The 16,593-nt window shown below is 36.1% G+C and overlaps 1 protein-coding gene across 3 annotated transcripts in view; it reads right to left on the bottom strand.

Annotated features, from left to right (window-relative positions):
* The window catches only part of LOC124428603 (muscarinic acetylcholine receptor gar-2), a 32,483-nt gene extending 21,181 nt beyond the window's left edge, over positions 1-11,302 (bottom strand). The window contains exons 1-2 of one of the 3 annotated variants that reach the window (XM_046972852.1): positions 10,384-11,302; positions 1,577-1,755 (exon numbers count right to left, since the gene is read on the bottom strand). In XM_046972852.1, coding sequence (XP_046828808.1) covers positions 1,577-1,674 — 98 coding nt within the window. In that variant the 5' untranslated portion in view covers positions 1,675-1,755; positions 10,384-11,302. Of the gene's footprint in view, positions 1-1,576; positions 1,756-10,383 lie in introns of those variants that run through there. The other 2 variants (XM_046972863.1, XM_046972869.1) reach the window with 2 other exon arrangements.
* Between the last annotated feature and the right edge of the window lie 5,291 nt (positions 11,303-16,593).

Here is a 16,593-nt window from a genome sequence, read left to right as displayed (position 1 = left end):
CGTCCGAGATACCAATGACTTATACCACTCGTTCTTCATTAAAGAGAAACTTTGAAATCACGATAGTGGTAGAGCTGTTAGTTCAAATCTCTCGATAATCGGCCGAATTTCATTCGAAGCCACAAATGAATTTTCGCTTATCGAGACAGCTCCTGGTTCGATCGATTCTTATTAATAGCTTTCGAAGGACAATACTACCGTCCGAAAGGAAATAACAACGCGAGGGAAAGAGAGAAAGAGAGAGAGATAGATAGATAGATAGATAGAGAGAGAGAGAGAGAGAGAGAGAGAGAAAGAAATTTTTCTTTTTTCTCTTCCGTCTATGAAAGTTCATTTCCTCTAACTTTGGCATACATATATGTGTACATATATCCTTAGAAATACCAAATGCATAGATGTACAATAATGGCGCGTTAATAGAACGAATCGTGGGGATGTTATTGCTCCACGATAATGAGTATTCCTCGTGTTCGCGTTTGCCCACGAAAAGGCTAAAAGGCATAAAATCCAAAAACGAAAAATCAATCGAACTAAACGATCGTCGTTAGCTCGATGAAGTTCTGTTCGCTTCGTTTCTCTGGTTCTATCGGCTGAAGTCTAACATTACGAACTTGAAAAAATATTTTCCCAGAGCGTTTTAAACTCTCCTCTAAGAGTCAGTACGATATTTATGACAATGATTTGTGATCAGGCATTTGCTTGAACGATTACGGGATATAAATGTGTCCACCTTTATCATCGATCTTCATAACAACCTGAAGGATACGTACATATATACGTATCGGACGAAATATCTGAATTCTCCAGTCCTTGAATTTCGTCAATCGAATCCTAATGGGCCATCGATGAGAAGGCAAAGAAGGTGTATGGGACAATTCGTGATGTCAACATTCGTTATTCCAAAAACACGGAATTTTATATATCGATCCTATAATAAGCACTTTTATTTGAGATCTTTCATGGTATTCAACAAACTTTTTGATGTTTTATGATTTAAGAACGTTTTTTGGAAATATTACAAAAGAGAGATTTATTCTTTCTTTCTTTCTTTCTTTCTCTTCCTTTCGAATTTCGTCGATTTTAAGAAGCTAATTTACACGATAAAATTACAAATTTCTCCGTCTATTTTTCCGTGTAGAAATGTATGCATGATTTTATAGCTTTTATTCGTTCTATCCCCCTCTTTTCATGTTTGAAGTAAAAAACAAACAATGATGAATATTGGGTTGAGAGTCACTGTTCTCGGTGACACGATTTCCCGACTTGTCCTTCGACGAAAAACCATTGGATCGCAATGTAGGTGAGATACGTACTTTGCATCGTGGGAGAAAGTGTTGCATGGAGAATGGAAAATAATATGCACGAGAACGTATGTTCCGTTCACGATATAAACTGTTATAAATTTTGCTTGTATCGTTTTTAACACGTTGTTTTCAAATGTATAATTCATAATCTTTAAGGTAATATTAAGAGGTAAAATAAAAAATGCAAAGTATGTCGTGGCAAAGAGTGGTAATTTGTAAATGCAGGTAAAGGAAAAGAATTGCTATTGGCTGAGGCCGAGTTGATAACTCACCACCGCGTAATGAAATCGGTGCCAATGGTAAAGATTGGTGCTGTCGTACGATTGGTCTCGGTGCCGTTCAGGCTGCTTTGAGTCCCGTTTACCTCCATTCCGTCGAAACGAAGCCACGGTGACAGCAAGCTCAAGAGCTACCGCACCTTCTCTCACTGTCCAGTCATCTCTTGGACATTCTGCAAATGAAAAGAATCTGAATCGAAAGTCTAATAGTTATTACTTTCACAGAGATGAAATCATGTAATATATTGAAGAGAAAAAAAAATGTATATAGTTGGCCGAACGACCTTTAGCTTAGCACACATTGTTTGCTCGTCAAAATTCATTGCCGGTAATATATCGATTGGCATTTGACTTTGAGTTGCGCAAAAGTGACTTAATATCTGTAATAAATTCTTTCACGAGGGAGGTAAAGCCAAGGTCGAATAAGGAGAATGCAAAAGATCTTGAGTATTTTTGAGCAAGCTTTCAAATTCAACGATCGCAGCGCAAGAAAAACAATCGCATGGAAGAGACACTGGTATCTGCTTATATATATATATATGATTTTGAGACAAGCGTTTTGTTTTCGATTGATTTTATCTAGGATCAAGTTTACGTTTCAGAAAACAATCGGTAGACGTATTACGTACATATATATATAAATAAATAAATATATATATGTATATATATATATATATATATATATATATATATATATATATATATATAGCAAGATTTTGTAGTTTTTGAATATTTATCACTTCATTACTTTATTATTCTGACTTTGTCGTTATTATCGCGAAAAATGTCCTGCCCGTGTTCTTTTGTAATAAAGGAATTACTTGCTAATGGTTAAATGAACTTCCTAGGTCGCATCAAGTAGAAATCTTATCGTATTTGCATGGATATTGCTGGAAGACGAAGCGACTTTCTACAAAGGCACTACCTAGAACGAACAACTAGCCTTAGGAGTTTTCAAATAAACTTTGTTTGCGGTCAAACAACGGAAGGACTTGTTATTTGCGTTAATAAACAACAAATAACATGGGGAAAATTAAGAAGCTATTAATCGCGATTTGAAATTCTTCTGGTTTGAAAATCTAATTACGTCTGATAACGTCAATTTCGTTAACGAGTTTCCTTCCTAATTGACATGAAGACCTTTCGGTTTGTTGAAACTAATAAAATAAAGATAAATGAAGGACGATGAAAGAATTGATCCCTTTTTTTTTCACTTTGTTTTACAAGCATTTATAACAATCGAAATGTACCGAGACACAATGCGTCCGTGTAAAACATTCGGATCGATCGGTGCATTTCCAGTGAGTCTCTCTCTCTCTCTCTCTCTCTCTCTCTCTCTCTCTCTATCTATCTTTCTCTACGAGTTTCGAAGAATTCCTATCGAGAGAATGTGTGTATGTATCCGCATACTTGCATGCAGATGGACGAGCACGTGAAATAGTATAAAACACGCGACTCTTATCGTATCGGCGATATCTTTTTCGAACGTTTTTTTCGATTCCTTTTTTCTTCAGTTTTTTCTCTCTCATTTTATGCACTACTCTAGGTATATGTACATGAATGTTATGTAACGTCGAGTAGAGAGAATCGTTCGTAGTGAAGATATTTCTTCTTCACGACCATTTTTCCAATACCTTGTCATAAATTGCCGTCTTTCAGGCGTTGAGTTTTTCTCATCGCGAGATTCACAGAGAACATCTTCATAGAATTACGTCTACGAATGTTCAGATCTTTGTTATTGACCAATGTCTTCAAAACAAGAGTTATATAATATTTCTATAAAATATTTAAGAATTTGAGAATCGTGGATTGTAGGAGAAGATTTTAAAATAATTTTTATTTTTTTTCTTTTTTTTTTGTTTTCTCTCAAATCCCATCTTAAGAAAGCGTCGTTCAACAAAGAGGTTGAGCTTAACATAAGATATTACTTTAATTCTCACTAGACTAGTTCTTATTAGCATTTGTTTGTACTCATCATCCTTGGAAATTCTCGTATGAATCCATGTGTAAAACAAAAGGACAGAAGTAGTCAATTAGTACACACCATTGCTTAAGAACTTAAATTTGTCGTTTACCTTTTAAAACTATTCATGGTTGGCGAACCATAAGCTCTCTCTTTCTCTTTTTTTCTCAAAATCGTCGAAGTGTATTTTTTAAATGAAGATTTCTATATAGATCATTATTTTATAGTTAACATTTTGATCTATTCCATGTTCTAAACGTTTCAATTAGTTAGATTTAAAACTTTAGAATAAAATTTATTTACATAAAATTTATTTACATAAAATTTATTTACATTTGAAAGAGATCTAATGTTATAATTATCATCGACGTCTATGTACTTTGTTTCCACTTATCGCATTTGTTTCGTGCATTCATTCATCCAAATGCGAAACGTACGATATATACATATTTTTTTTCTCTTCACTGGGAGATACTGTACAGGCAATCCTTCGATATACAGCTTATATGGAACATAAACGTGACTTTGCCATATATGTGTGCGTGAATGTTCATGTACCCTGTACTCGTACGACCGATATTGAACATGTAAAGCGACAGATAGTGAAAATGAAACGAAGGGAACTCTCATCATAGTATAAAGTAAAAAAGAGTACTATACGTTTAGAGAATCTAGTGAGAGCGAGGGATTGAAAAGCGAACGCACTATCGAATTTTTACGTTTTCTCACGTTCTCTCGGAAAATCATCGAATATCGTTTTTACGATGATTATTGACACAGGAAGCGAAAGATTAGACATCGAGGATTTGGTGGTATCACGTCAGCCTAGAACCGACCATCGATTTGTCTGTGATTTCAACAAAACATCTCTGTAAATAAATATATATATATATATATATATATATATATATATATATATAATAGGTATATGTATTTATATGTTTGAAAAAAAGAGAATGAAATAGCATGTCAACAGATGCAGATTTGACGGGCGATAAAACCTGCGCTTTGTATTGTCCTTAATAAACATCATGGTGGAGGGTATTAATTAAGTCAACTTTATGATACATCAGAGTTATTAAAAAATGAAAAATCTATTATTCTTTGCGAAGTGATCGTTTATCTATCGAACGAATCATCCAATTGGACGATTACGATAAATTGTTTAATTTTATACATTTAACGCGTTGGTCGTAGTCGAAAAGAAGACAAAATGATGATTGGATCATCAAGACGGAAGGTAATAATATGGAATTAGTGTTCGATCGACGTAGATTTCCGGTGACGAGTCAGTTAGTTTCGATTTTTCTGGAGGTGATCGTCCTCTCGAAGGAAAATCTTGAAAAAGGAAGAACAGAAGGAGGAGAAGGAGAAGGAAGATGATTACTAAAGGAAGACCAATGGGACCGATTTGCGAATAATTTACTCGTGCAACGAACGAAAGCATCTTTCTATTTAGTTTTAGCGAAGGAAACTACCGCTTCCATTCGGTTGACTCAATATTCCTCGTTGAGGAAATGAAAGAAACTGTCTGAAATTAGGTCGATATATAGTACATAAATAAATTCCGTGGAGATGAAAAAATTCCGATAAGCCTATCGGCTCGAAAAAAAAAAATGTTTTTACCCGTCGAGACTTTAATGAGGTTCTATCTCTTGTTTGCCGTTGGCATGAGCAAGCGTACGTTAATCACGATCCTTTCTCTAATTCGTCTTTCGTTCTTCGAGAATAACCATAGATCGTTTATACTCGTACGGATACATATGTCGGCCTTTTGAAATTTCAATCGATCAAACCGCCCTCGTTCATTTTAGTAATTGGCACATCTATTTCGCATTCCGATATGAAAATTAATTAATTGCGAATTATACTTGATTTCCCATAAGCCCGCGACGTTTGACATTGCTTTGTATCGTCGAGAGAGAGAGAGAGAGAGAGAGAGAGAGAGAGAGAGAGAGAGAGAGAGAGAGAGAGAGAGAGAGAGAGAGAGAGAGAGAGATAAAGGATATCGTTCTTTCGTGACATCAAATCAAAGCGAATCTTTTTCCCTTCGAGGAAAAACTTTCAAAATCGTTAATATAAAAATGGAATGCGGAATCTGAAGCATCCTCTTTAACGAGGATCAATCTTGTTGTAGATTTCTTTTTATTTTAAAACAAATGAACATTACTTCGGAAAGTTTATCAATTCGAATAAGCGTCTTTAGATCGTTTAAAACTTTAGGGAACGTGAAATTATGCTACTTCTCATCTCTATAAAAAGCATCTTAATTTCCTGTATATATTTTTAAACCTTATGTTATTTTTATTTTATAGATCTTTCATTTGATATCGACTTACGCATTTCGTTAAAACTTTTCTGTTCTGGACAACATCGGAAATGTAAGAAATAAGAAAAAAAGTGGGACAATAAAGTAAAACCAAAGGCAAGAGAACTTTCTGCCTTCTTTCTTTTCTCGGCTTTTAACGATCATGTGCACGCTTGGATTTGAAATTACAAGATCTTAGAAAAGATTATGAATGCTCGTTCCTTTCCCTAGCCATCGTTTGTAGTTAAAGTTGTTCGCTCTCAGTGTTTAAAAACATATACTTGGTTGTTCGTTTGATACTCCCTATAAAAGGAATTATACGGAATGCTTTATAATTGCATCTATTTGCATGTTATACGCACATGTATTTTGACGTTACAGACGATATTGAATTTCTATAGATGTTATATGGACCGGTGGGAACATTGTAAATACGATAGCCGTGCTGCTCGACAGGTGGAGGATGTACGTACATTGTTAATCCGATGCTTCTCATCTCTCTCCCCGAACATCCTTGTCATGGATGATGAACAGAAATTTGTTCGGTAATCATGATAGAATCGTCTTTATGCTTGCGTGCACTCGTAATGTTCCTATCTCGTCCGAAAGAAAAAGAATATCAGCATGCTTCTTTTTATTAATTTAATTATCGCGTAAAAGTGGTAAGAGAAACTTGCAAAAAAAAAATAGAGATAAAAATAGAGTGGAGAAAAAAGAAGATATTAAAAAATTCTGTGATTTTCTCCGATCCTCTGTCAATCTTTCTGCACATACAGTTTTATAAATTTTTGGATTAAATCCTTTCTACTATTCGAATAATATTTCATTTCTTTTCCTTTCTACGTTATAATTAGGAGAATGGAACATTGGCGAACATGACGCGATTGCGTATCGGTTGAACGAAACGTGACTACTTTTTGATCACGATCTCGACGTGACGTGATGCACGAAACGAACCTTCAAATCTTTTCAATTTGATCGACATTCGTCCGATCATAGTTTCCATTCAGAATATTTTTATTTCTTTTAAAATCAACGATTTAAATCATATTCGATTTGACGTAACGAGGTACGAGTCAATTCTGAACGCGTAACGAAATAAGAGTCGGAATTATGTGACAATCAAAGGGTGTTTTAATTTTATCGAGTTATAAATTGTAAGAATCTCAGAACGTTGTAAACGCTTATCGAAAGGTATTCGTGACGGTTTTCTTATATTGGATTAAATGTGTTTCACGAACGATAGCGTGTACCTTTCTTTCGTGTTCCTTATCGAGCTGTCTCGCGAAAAGTGCTTAGCTACTCGTGATATATTATAGTAATCGTGATTATTTTCTTCGGACTTCTTAACGAAGCGCGTCCGCGAAGTTTCGTTTGAATTTAACGATCGATCGCGATTTTGTGAGATTTGTAAAAATCGATCATCGATTGAAAATGGAAAGAAACAATTCTTATTAGAATTTTATAACGATCTGTTAATATTCATTAATTTATGTATTTCACGATTTGGTTAAAATATTGTTCTGAATAAAACCATTTGATTTTTTTTTTTCATTTTATTGTCATATCACTCGAATTTACATATATTCAATTTACGTAGCATAAATAATTGAATAATAGGTGTTCATTACTATGCTCTCATTTAAATAAAACATCAATCGTTATGATCCAAAAAAATGTTCGTTCGATCTATTATTTGATTCAATTTATAAAGTACTCATTATATATTCTTGTGACGTAACGAGCACGTAGGTATATACAATCGACGCTTCAGTGGAAAAAATGTTTCAATATGTGACGAGCACATACCGTCAGGATTTTTATTTAAAATAAAATTCAACGATGGAACGATATTGCGCCACTTCATTTGACGTTTTAATATCAGGATATCAAGACGCATGTCTCTATATGACCGTAAAACGAGTGAAATTCATTATATGAGTTTTAGTTATAGTTGCGAGAATATTGTTTCGTGATGACGATTTTGCACTTTAATGAAGAATTATGCGTAACGAGAATCGTTGCTGGCTGCAATTTTTGCTTCTATTTCAAGATAAATTACAAAGATGGACTTTACAATAAATTTTCATATTGACGATATATTATTGTTATTATTATATCGTAAAATCGATCAATAGGTTTTTATTGTGCAAAGTGCTTCTATATATTGTCCTTTAGAGTCTTCGACCCTCATAGCACAAAGTGGCCATGACGTAGTGTACAAGTGCACGTTTGTGTATCCACAAAGTATGAACTAATCGATATTTATTGATCTCACGTTCAGAGCCACGGGAAGGACGCATAAAGGAGAATCCTTCGACGCTCGTGTTCGACCTAAAATTATTATTATGCGTAGCTTCGGAGTGCTTGGCCAACATGAGCCTCCAATTCCTGTCGTTCTATTTGCATACGCCTCTTCGTCTTTTAGCCTTGAAATCGAAATCTTGTTAAGGGATGGTATTTCTCTGGGTAACTTTATAATTAAAGAACGTTCATTAATTGGATACCTACAAGAGTTCATGGTATAATATTAAAACTTTTATTTCGATTGAAATTCGTGAAGGACATCAATATTATCGTTTATCGTTTAAATATTCATAGGGAAGTATACATTCTCGAGGAATTAAATCGAATTAAAATAGTCGATGTAATCTAATGCGATATAATAGAATCAGTCGTTATTAACAAATATTGATCAGATTTTGAGAGTCATATTTGTGCGAAAATAGATGGCTAATTAAAGTATTATACGTTATTCGCGATTTATCTTTGATACTTGACTATGAAACATCATAATTGCTGAACGGCTTGTACTATGATTATTATAGTAAGTACTTTCTTCACTTAAGATCAACAACTTATCATCAAGAAGTTCTCCTAACATAATTTGATAGAGATTCTCCATGGTAAACTTTTTGATTGCATAGTCGCATTCATAGCCATTTAGAGTTTCGAAACTCGTTTCTATTAAGAACGATGTTTCTTCGTTTAATAATTGACTTTTCTGTCTTTAATCATACTACTTCATTTGGTTATGGAACATCTTGTGATTATTATGGAAATATTGTTATTCTTAAGAGCTATATTCAAGGCTAGAGAATGAAAGAAACGAAGTTATTGAATAACCAAAAGGCTAGTAAATCGTTGACACAGACTGGAATAATAAAGCGAAGAACTTCACGTAAAATGCCGAGGCTCGTAAAGAATCGAAAAATAGGGGGAATATCCGGAGAATATATTGCAAAAGATCGTGAGGGTTTTAAGGGGATTCACGAACTGCTATTGATCTTCAAAAATAAGCTCGCATCTATCGGTAAAGTATAATTTCCTATAGTTGGACTTGGAATAATGTCTTTTTCGATTTCAGATTTCGATGATACTAATGACATTTCCTATTCGATAAAATACTTAGTCCTTTGAGATTCCTCGATGATTGTCGAGAGGCGAAATAATATATTTAGAATTAGACAATGGCTTAAAAAGAAAAGGTGAGATTAAAATTATTTATTCATGGAGATTCGACATAAATATCGATTATCCTAATAGATTCTATTGAATCAATTATAGAAAGAAATTTATGGTAGCATTATAATAAAGTAAAAAATTCTCTCTACGGTTAATAAGTTTTACTGAAAATGAAATGTTTTTTCTTCAGTATCTTTGCAAAAAAAATCGTTAAGAACTTCGTTCTTAAAAAAAAATCGTTAAGAATCCTCGTGATTTATTTCGTTCGTCGTTATCGGCATTACGAAAGTGAGTTTGACGAAATTATCGTTAACATTATCGTCACTGTACTACTTCCTTCGATGTAGCAAGTAACTTTGAGGGTGTAGATTTGTTAAAAAGTATACGTCGATTTGACTGAAAGAAAAGAACGATAAGGTTTGATAAGAAATTGTATATTTTGTCGCAATCTAACAAAGATGATCGGCCTTCTACTATGTTCTGTTAGAAATCTCCCCCTTTTTCTCGCGCTAGACTCACTCGAGCGGTCACGGCCGGTTCGATATATCGCCGCCTGGTCGAGCGGAATAAAAGGATCTAGAGTTCGTTTACACCGAGTTTAGCACGATGGCAGGGTTGGCGAAACTTGTTAGCTTCGTCAGTATCGGTCGGGTTTCGGTTATTCGACGGAATTTTCGTCGCGCATTCCACCGCTCAACGAAGAGGATCGAATAATCTTCCTCAAATTTTGCATTCCTTGGATTCCTCCCTTTAGACGTAACGCGAATATCGCACGGAGAGCTTACCTCTACCGCCGATCAGAAGGACGATCAGTATTCGTATCTACTGACGTTTGGGATTTCACGATGCACGAAAATTTTCACGAGATTTCGTTGAGTTCGGCACGAACGATGGTGTTGGCACGTTTTCGAAAATATATACTAGGTACTTGGATAACTGCTATTAGCTTGTGCTACTTGCGGCTGGGTTATATCGAGTAAAACGTTCGGTGGCAGGTAATCGGCGCGTCAAAAGGGGCCGCAAAGGCGAGGGTAACGGCAACAAGTAACGAAGTATGACGCTCACCTTGCGTGCCCTCCAGTCACGAAGGACTTTACCAAAGTAGGCCACGTGAAAGTTCAGCTTTTAAAGTTCCATTCGGTCTTAGGACGGACGTTCGGCAGGCATTGTCCGTGCACGTGCTGGACGTCCTAAGTTCCTCGATCTGTCCTCACTGTCACTTAAAAATGCGACTTTCAACGGTCGAATCATTCGAGTTTCGAAGAGGACAGTATATAAAAGATAGATAAATAGATAGATGGATAGATAGATAGAGAGAGAGAGAAAGAGAGAGAAAGAGAAAAATAAGAAAGAGAAAAATCGTCTTAAGATGAGTGCCCGAAGGATTCCAGAGATCGGAATAGAGTTCGCGCAAAGTTCAGGAGATTACGTTGTCCGACATCATCTTCTTCTTCTCTTTCTTCTTCGTTCTCCCGTTGGCGCGTTATCTCGCCAGTATCACCGCTCTCTTTATCGCGTGGTAGGAAGAATAAATCACATCGATCTTCGTTCGAGACGATCGGATGTCGTCGTCATCGTCGTTGTTGGCGAACTTCGTCATAGAGTCCTTTTGTTATCGTCCGAAGTTGTTGATCCTCCTTGTGTTCGCCGAGGAAACGTGCGTGTGAACGAGTACAAACGATTGGAGGTTCGAGATGAGATCGGTGCCACGAGACACACACGAATGAACATTACACGGCTCTTAATCGAGTCGCTTATTGTCCGATATTTTTCGTCTTTATGAAAAACGTATGAATCGTATTCGGTAACGTATAGGATAATGATGATAATAATGATAACAACAAAGAAACGAAGAAAGAAGAGAAAAAGAGAAGAAAAAGATCAAGATTGTCGTTCGGGTCGACGGACACGCGGCGAGGATTGAAGTGAGCGCCGTCAGCGTCGTCCAGCCTTCGTCACCGTCGCCACCGTCGTCGTCGACGTCGACGTCGTCGTCGTAGTCGTAGTCGTAGTCATAGTCGTAGCCGTCGCCAACCTCGTTCCGAACGGACGCTTGCGCAGGAGTGCCAGCCGCCCTTCGACGTGCGTCCATCCAAAGGGGGATGAATCGTTTCCCTTCCTTGCCGTTATTATCAATTCACCTAGTTTTCGTCATAATCGTTGGAAGCCTGCAGTCTTCCAGTCGTCCGAGTATGTGAATTAACAATGAGCTCTCCTCACGAGCGAATGAATGTACGCGCGCGCACTCACTACGCTACGCGATAATGAGCCCGTTGTAAATAAAGGATTCCGATTGGCACAGGAATTCCTTCATTCCTTTTCCTAACTTTTCTTTTCTTAATATATATTTTTATAGACAAATATCAATATAGGTACACGTTTGTTGTTTTTAGCTTGTATTTTTTATTTCCTTGTTTTTTCTCTATGCTTTGGTCTTTTTTATTTTCCTTTTCTTTTTTTCTGTTTAGAGAAAAAATAAGGACCAATATTCTGATGCCTCTTTATTCTCAACTCTTTTGCGTCCCACGATGTTAACTCGCTTAAATATTCGACAGCGTTCCTCTTAATCATCTTCATTTTTTGCAACTTTCCCAAAATAGTTTTCAATGAAAAATTCGATTTTGTACATAGCCATCTATATCGCAATGAAAAGCACTCGTGAAAATGCCACATTTAAGTACAATGAGAGTTAGTGATATGCGCTGTTAGTTATCGTGAAAACTTCTTCGCTATAGGCCTATAGGATTTCAGTGAATGTAGCGAGAACGTCGGGAAGAATGGAAAACACAAGTTGCTAATTAGATAGGGTAGTTGAGACAATCCCTAAGCTCAATGAACCACGGATTAAAGGTTTAACGTCTCCGTTTACTCGTTTCGAGCGACATTTATATACTTAGAGCGAATACGAGAGAGTGTCAACGTACTTAGCAGCTTTAAACTAAAGTATGACATTATACGGTTAATTACACACTCGCGGATTAAAGAATAGAATCATGAAACATGAATTATAAATATTTACTATTATTTATAAACGTCTTACGTTTTTGTTCCACTCATAAAATTTTTTCGATCGAATGCCTATTCAAAATTAACTCCAAAGGATTTAATGAACGAACAACCATGACGTAATGACTGACGTAAAGATCGAAAGTAATTCTCCCACGCATTTTAGTCAGGTCAGGCTGATATTTAGTTCGATCTATTGTAAAATGAAATTATTTATAACCGGGCGTATGTCGTTAAAATATGTGAGAGAAAGGTTCTGGACGAGCGATTGACGTCCATCATAAAAATGGGTAAAAATAAGTAGTAGGTAGATACCTATTCGCAGTATTAATTTTATTATCCACTCGCTCTATTATTTTTATTATCTCGTTATTGGCGTTACACTCGCTTCGACGACGAGCAAGTAAGAGAATCAGAGCCGGTTTGTAGTCACTTATGCGAACATTCATTCGTTCGTTCATTCGCGAGAGAGCTATTGAATTCGTGGCAGCGATATTTCCTTCGGCACAGAAATTCCTTCCCGCGTTTTCCTCATATAGATGACTTTCATATATGTACACACATATATACATACGTACCTATACATATATTATGTCGAATTGCGTATTCCGAACGACATGTCTCGCGCTAATAGAATCTGGGGAAGTCTAAGTGCATACGCTTAAAGGAGTCAAGCTTTTGAAGAGCTCGTGAAAATTCTTAGGTGTTTATTTTATTGGCTTCTCGTACATAAGAAAGCAATGCATTAGAAAATGGATCCTCGATGAAATCGACGAAAAAGAGACACGTGAAATCTAATAGAAGATTTCGAAGTTTCCTTTATCTTTTTATTTCTTTCTTCATGAAATGTTTTTATTTAAAAAAAAATCACATAAGTAGGTCGTAATAAAACTGAAAAGAAGAACATTACAGATATACTGACCAGTAGTTGAATATCCATCGGCGAGAATGATATTATGTGAATCTTTGTAAATTCACAAATTTTTATATAACCGTAGAAACATTTCATGTTAGTAGATATTATTCTCCGGATTTTCTCATATTTCACATGTATCCACTCTTAATGAAACAGAAGTGGTCCTAATTAACTCGTTGCCTGCTCTTACCTCTGTGTTTCAGTTTCTCTTATAACTTCTCTGAGATTTCACCGACTACTTGTCGAAAAGGAAATCTAACGAAGCGGTAGACCATCTTATTAAGACCATTGCGCGATTAGGTATCCCAAAGAATATGAAACTTTTTTCATAAGGTCGATCGTAGAAGATTTCTTTCTTATCGTGCGAGAGATGATAGCTGAAAAGAGAGAATGAAGGAGAGCGAGACGGTGAAACTTGACAAATGCTGGGTAATTATCCGGGAATGCTGATTTTTAAAAGCCCTTCGATAAAAGGAACGTCATCGTGATGGCGAGTACACGCTTGAATGGAGCTAATATCAGACTGGCTTTTCGGTTAGATCCGAGGGAGTTTTCGTGAGGAGGACAAGTGGAAACCTGGTGGTCTTGGGAATGACATCGCGACGGAAGGTGGATGAAAAAAAAAAAAAGAAAAATGGACAGAAGCAGAGATGTTACCGGGCTCGACGACGACGACGACGACGACGACGACGACAACGATAACGACATCGATAGAGATGTGCGATGGTGGTCATCGTGTCGGTGTGATGAGAAGAGAGAGGAGAAAGAAAAGAGGAAATGGTCGGAGGGCCCTCATCATCCTCCGCTAATATTTACTCATGCGAACACAAAAACCACTCCCTTCTAGTACTCTCTCTCTCTCTCTCTCTCTCTCTCTCTCTCTCTTTTTCTCTCTCTCTCTTTTTTTCTCTCTCTCTCTTTTTCTCTCTCTCTCTCTTTTTCTCTCTCTCTCTCTTTTTCTCTCTCTCTCTCTCTTTCTCTCTCTCTCTCTCTTTTTCTCTCTCTCTCTCTCTCTTTCTCTCTCTCTCTCTCTCTCTCTTTCTCTTCCCTCTTACTCTTTTTTCTCTGGTTGATAAAGATACGAGGAAGTTGTCGAGAGAGTGTGCTTAGCTTCGTTCACGGCGCCAACGGAATTTCGTGTTGTGATCGCGTCGATAAATCTGGGGGATTCTTCTCGAAAGGGATTGGTTAATAATAATTTGTATATAATCAAAAGGAATGGCAAAGTTCGACTTGCCTCGAAACAAAACACCATTTTTAAGAGACTAGGTATCAAGTTTTATACCAGCACGACTTCTTCGTATTTTCCGAAGTGGCTCGGGCTAATTGCATTCTCTCGCAATATTTCCACGTTCCTATAGTAAATTAAATAAGAAACAGGTCGCAAAAGAAAATGAATTTTATCGAACGAATGGCTACAATCGAAGTGCAACAATCGATGAAAACTTTTTAATAATATCATTCTAAACTTGGATGTCTCAGTGTGAGTTTTTATGATATGATTCTATTTCTTTATATTTATTTTAGACTATATATATATATATATATATATATATATAAATTAATTTAATAGGAAACCATAGTAATGTATCCACGATGGATGTGAATGAACGAGCGAAAAGTAAAAAAAAAAAAAAATTGCATCTATTTATACAATTTTCATTGAATTTTTCCAATATTATTGTATAAAGCAAAAGGCTTTGCGAACCTATAGACTATGACTACCACTCCATAAATGAGAAACGAGGCTTTCAAACGAACCAATAATCAAATTATCGTACCGAAGTCGATGTGCAAGCAAGCCAAGCAGTTTGCGAGGCAATGTTTCGCTCACTGTCTTTACTTCCCTGACTGAATTAGATTTCGGTTCTGGCTAAATGTTTGACTTCCTTCTTCCTTTTATTTCTCTTAGCCTCGACCATGCCGACAGTCATTACCTGCCACTAGTCGCATTCTTCGTTTTCCTCTTCAAATCTGTCTATCCGTGATTTATATCGAATTTCATTTTTTTTCGTTTTCGAATCAAACTTTGTCGGGACTTGATCGAATCCTCTCTTTTCCGTTCTTTTTGTTAGGTACATCGTCCAGAAGGTCTTCAACAGATCTCTGATATTACAGATCGAAGTCTATGCAAAATGTTCGGAATATCGAGCATAGGATAAAGAGAAAAGGAAAGAAAAAAAGAGAAAGATGAACTAGACATTGCGGATCCAGAATACCGTGTACGTGGAGGAAGAAAAAGAGAAAGCGAGTATTTAGAGAGTGTACATTGCAACGTGCATTCCTCTAGGGAGATTGCCGAGTTTCCTTGTCAACATGGTGCATCTTCCGCATGATAAATAAAGGCTGGTAATATTGTCGCATAAAAGTACCTACGTTGTGTATACTATGTATAGGATTTTAGACTACAGTAGACGGCTTTCACTACGAAGATTTCGAGAATTGCGAAGGGCAGCCGCCGTAAAAATATGTGCAAGTCATACCACAACGAAGCTCTCACGTAGATACATGTGTATATCTCTGTATACGCGTGTACGTGTGTGCACATACACTCCGTTCAAAACAATGCCCTACCGTGAAATAAAAAGAGCCGTGGGGTAAAAAATATTCTGATACTGCACCGTGCAAATGGACGACGAATAAATCGCGAGAGAAACGTGAAGAGACATAGAAAATACAGGAAAAAGTCACAGGGAACATCACTGATAAAGACGATATTATCAAAGGACAGATTCTCTCTCTCTCTCTCTCTCTCTCTCTCTCTCTCTCTCTTTCTTTCTTTTTTTCTCTTTTAGTTGTCCGAACAATAGATTTTTTGTTTTGGTTGTTGATCTCATACTATTCTATCCAGATCTATATATATGCCCAGGAGGGCATATACAATATATCGCGTAACTATTATTTTGTGTAAGATAGCAAATATTATGTAATTTTATTTTTTTGTCTTTTTTTCTGTTTTTTTTTTTTTTTTTTTTTTTTTTTTATAGACTGAAAATATGTTCGTATCTGAAAAGTCATTTTTATTATTATGTTTTTATTGATTATTACGAAAAACTTGAATATCTATGTGATACTTTTTATGTTCTTCTCTATTCCAAAGTCTTTTATAGTCTTCTTGTATTCTAAAGAAGATACATCTTCACGTTTCTAGCTGGGAAATTATCAGTTTTTTATTGAATTCCATCGAGATACAAGTTTCACTACAAACTTGAAATTTATTGATTTTTAGAACAATTTGCGATATGATAAAGAATAATGTGACGCTAAGTAATGGACTCTGTTATCTGATTTGTATCCACAATAATTCTTAGTAATCAAGCTTTTGTTTGATGGATATCATGCGATCAAGAGAG

The sequence above is a fragment of the Vespa crabro genome, chromosome 1, assembly GCF_910589235.1.
Source record: "Vespa crabro chromosome 1, iyVesCrab1.2, whole genome shotgun sequence".
In the NCBI taxonomy this organism is placed as follows: domain Eukaryota; kingdom Metazoa; phylum Arthropoda; class Insecta; order Hymenoptera; family Vespidae; genus Vespa; species Vespa crabro.
Note: the sequence above shows the minus strand (reverse complement) of the source record. Positions and strands in the feature narration are given on the sequence as shown.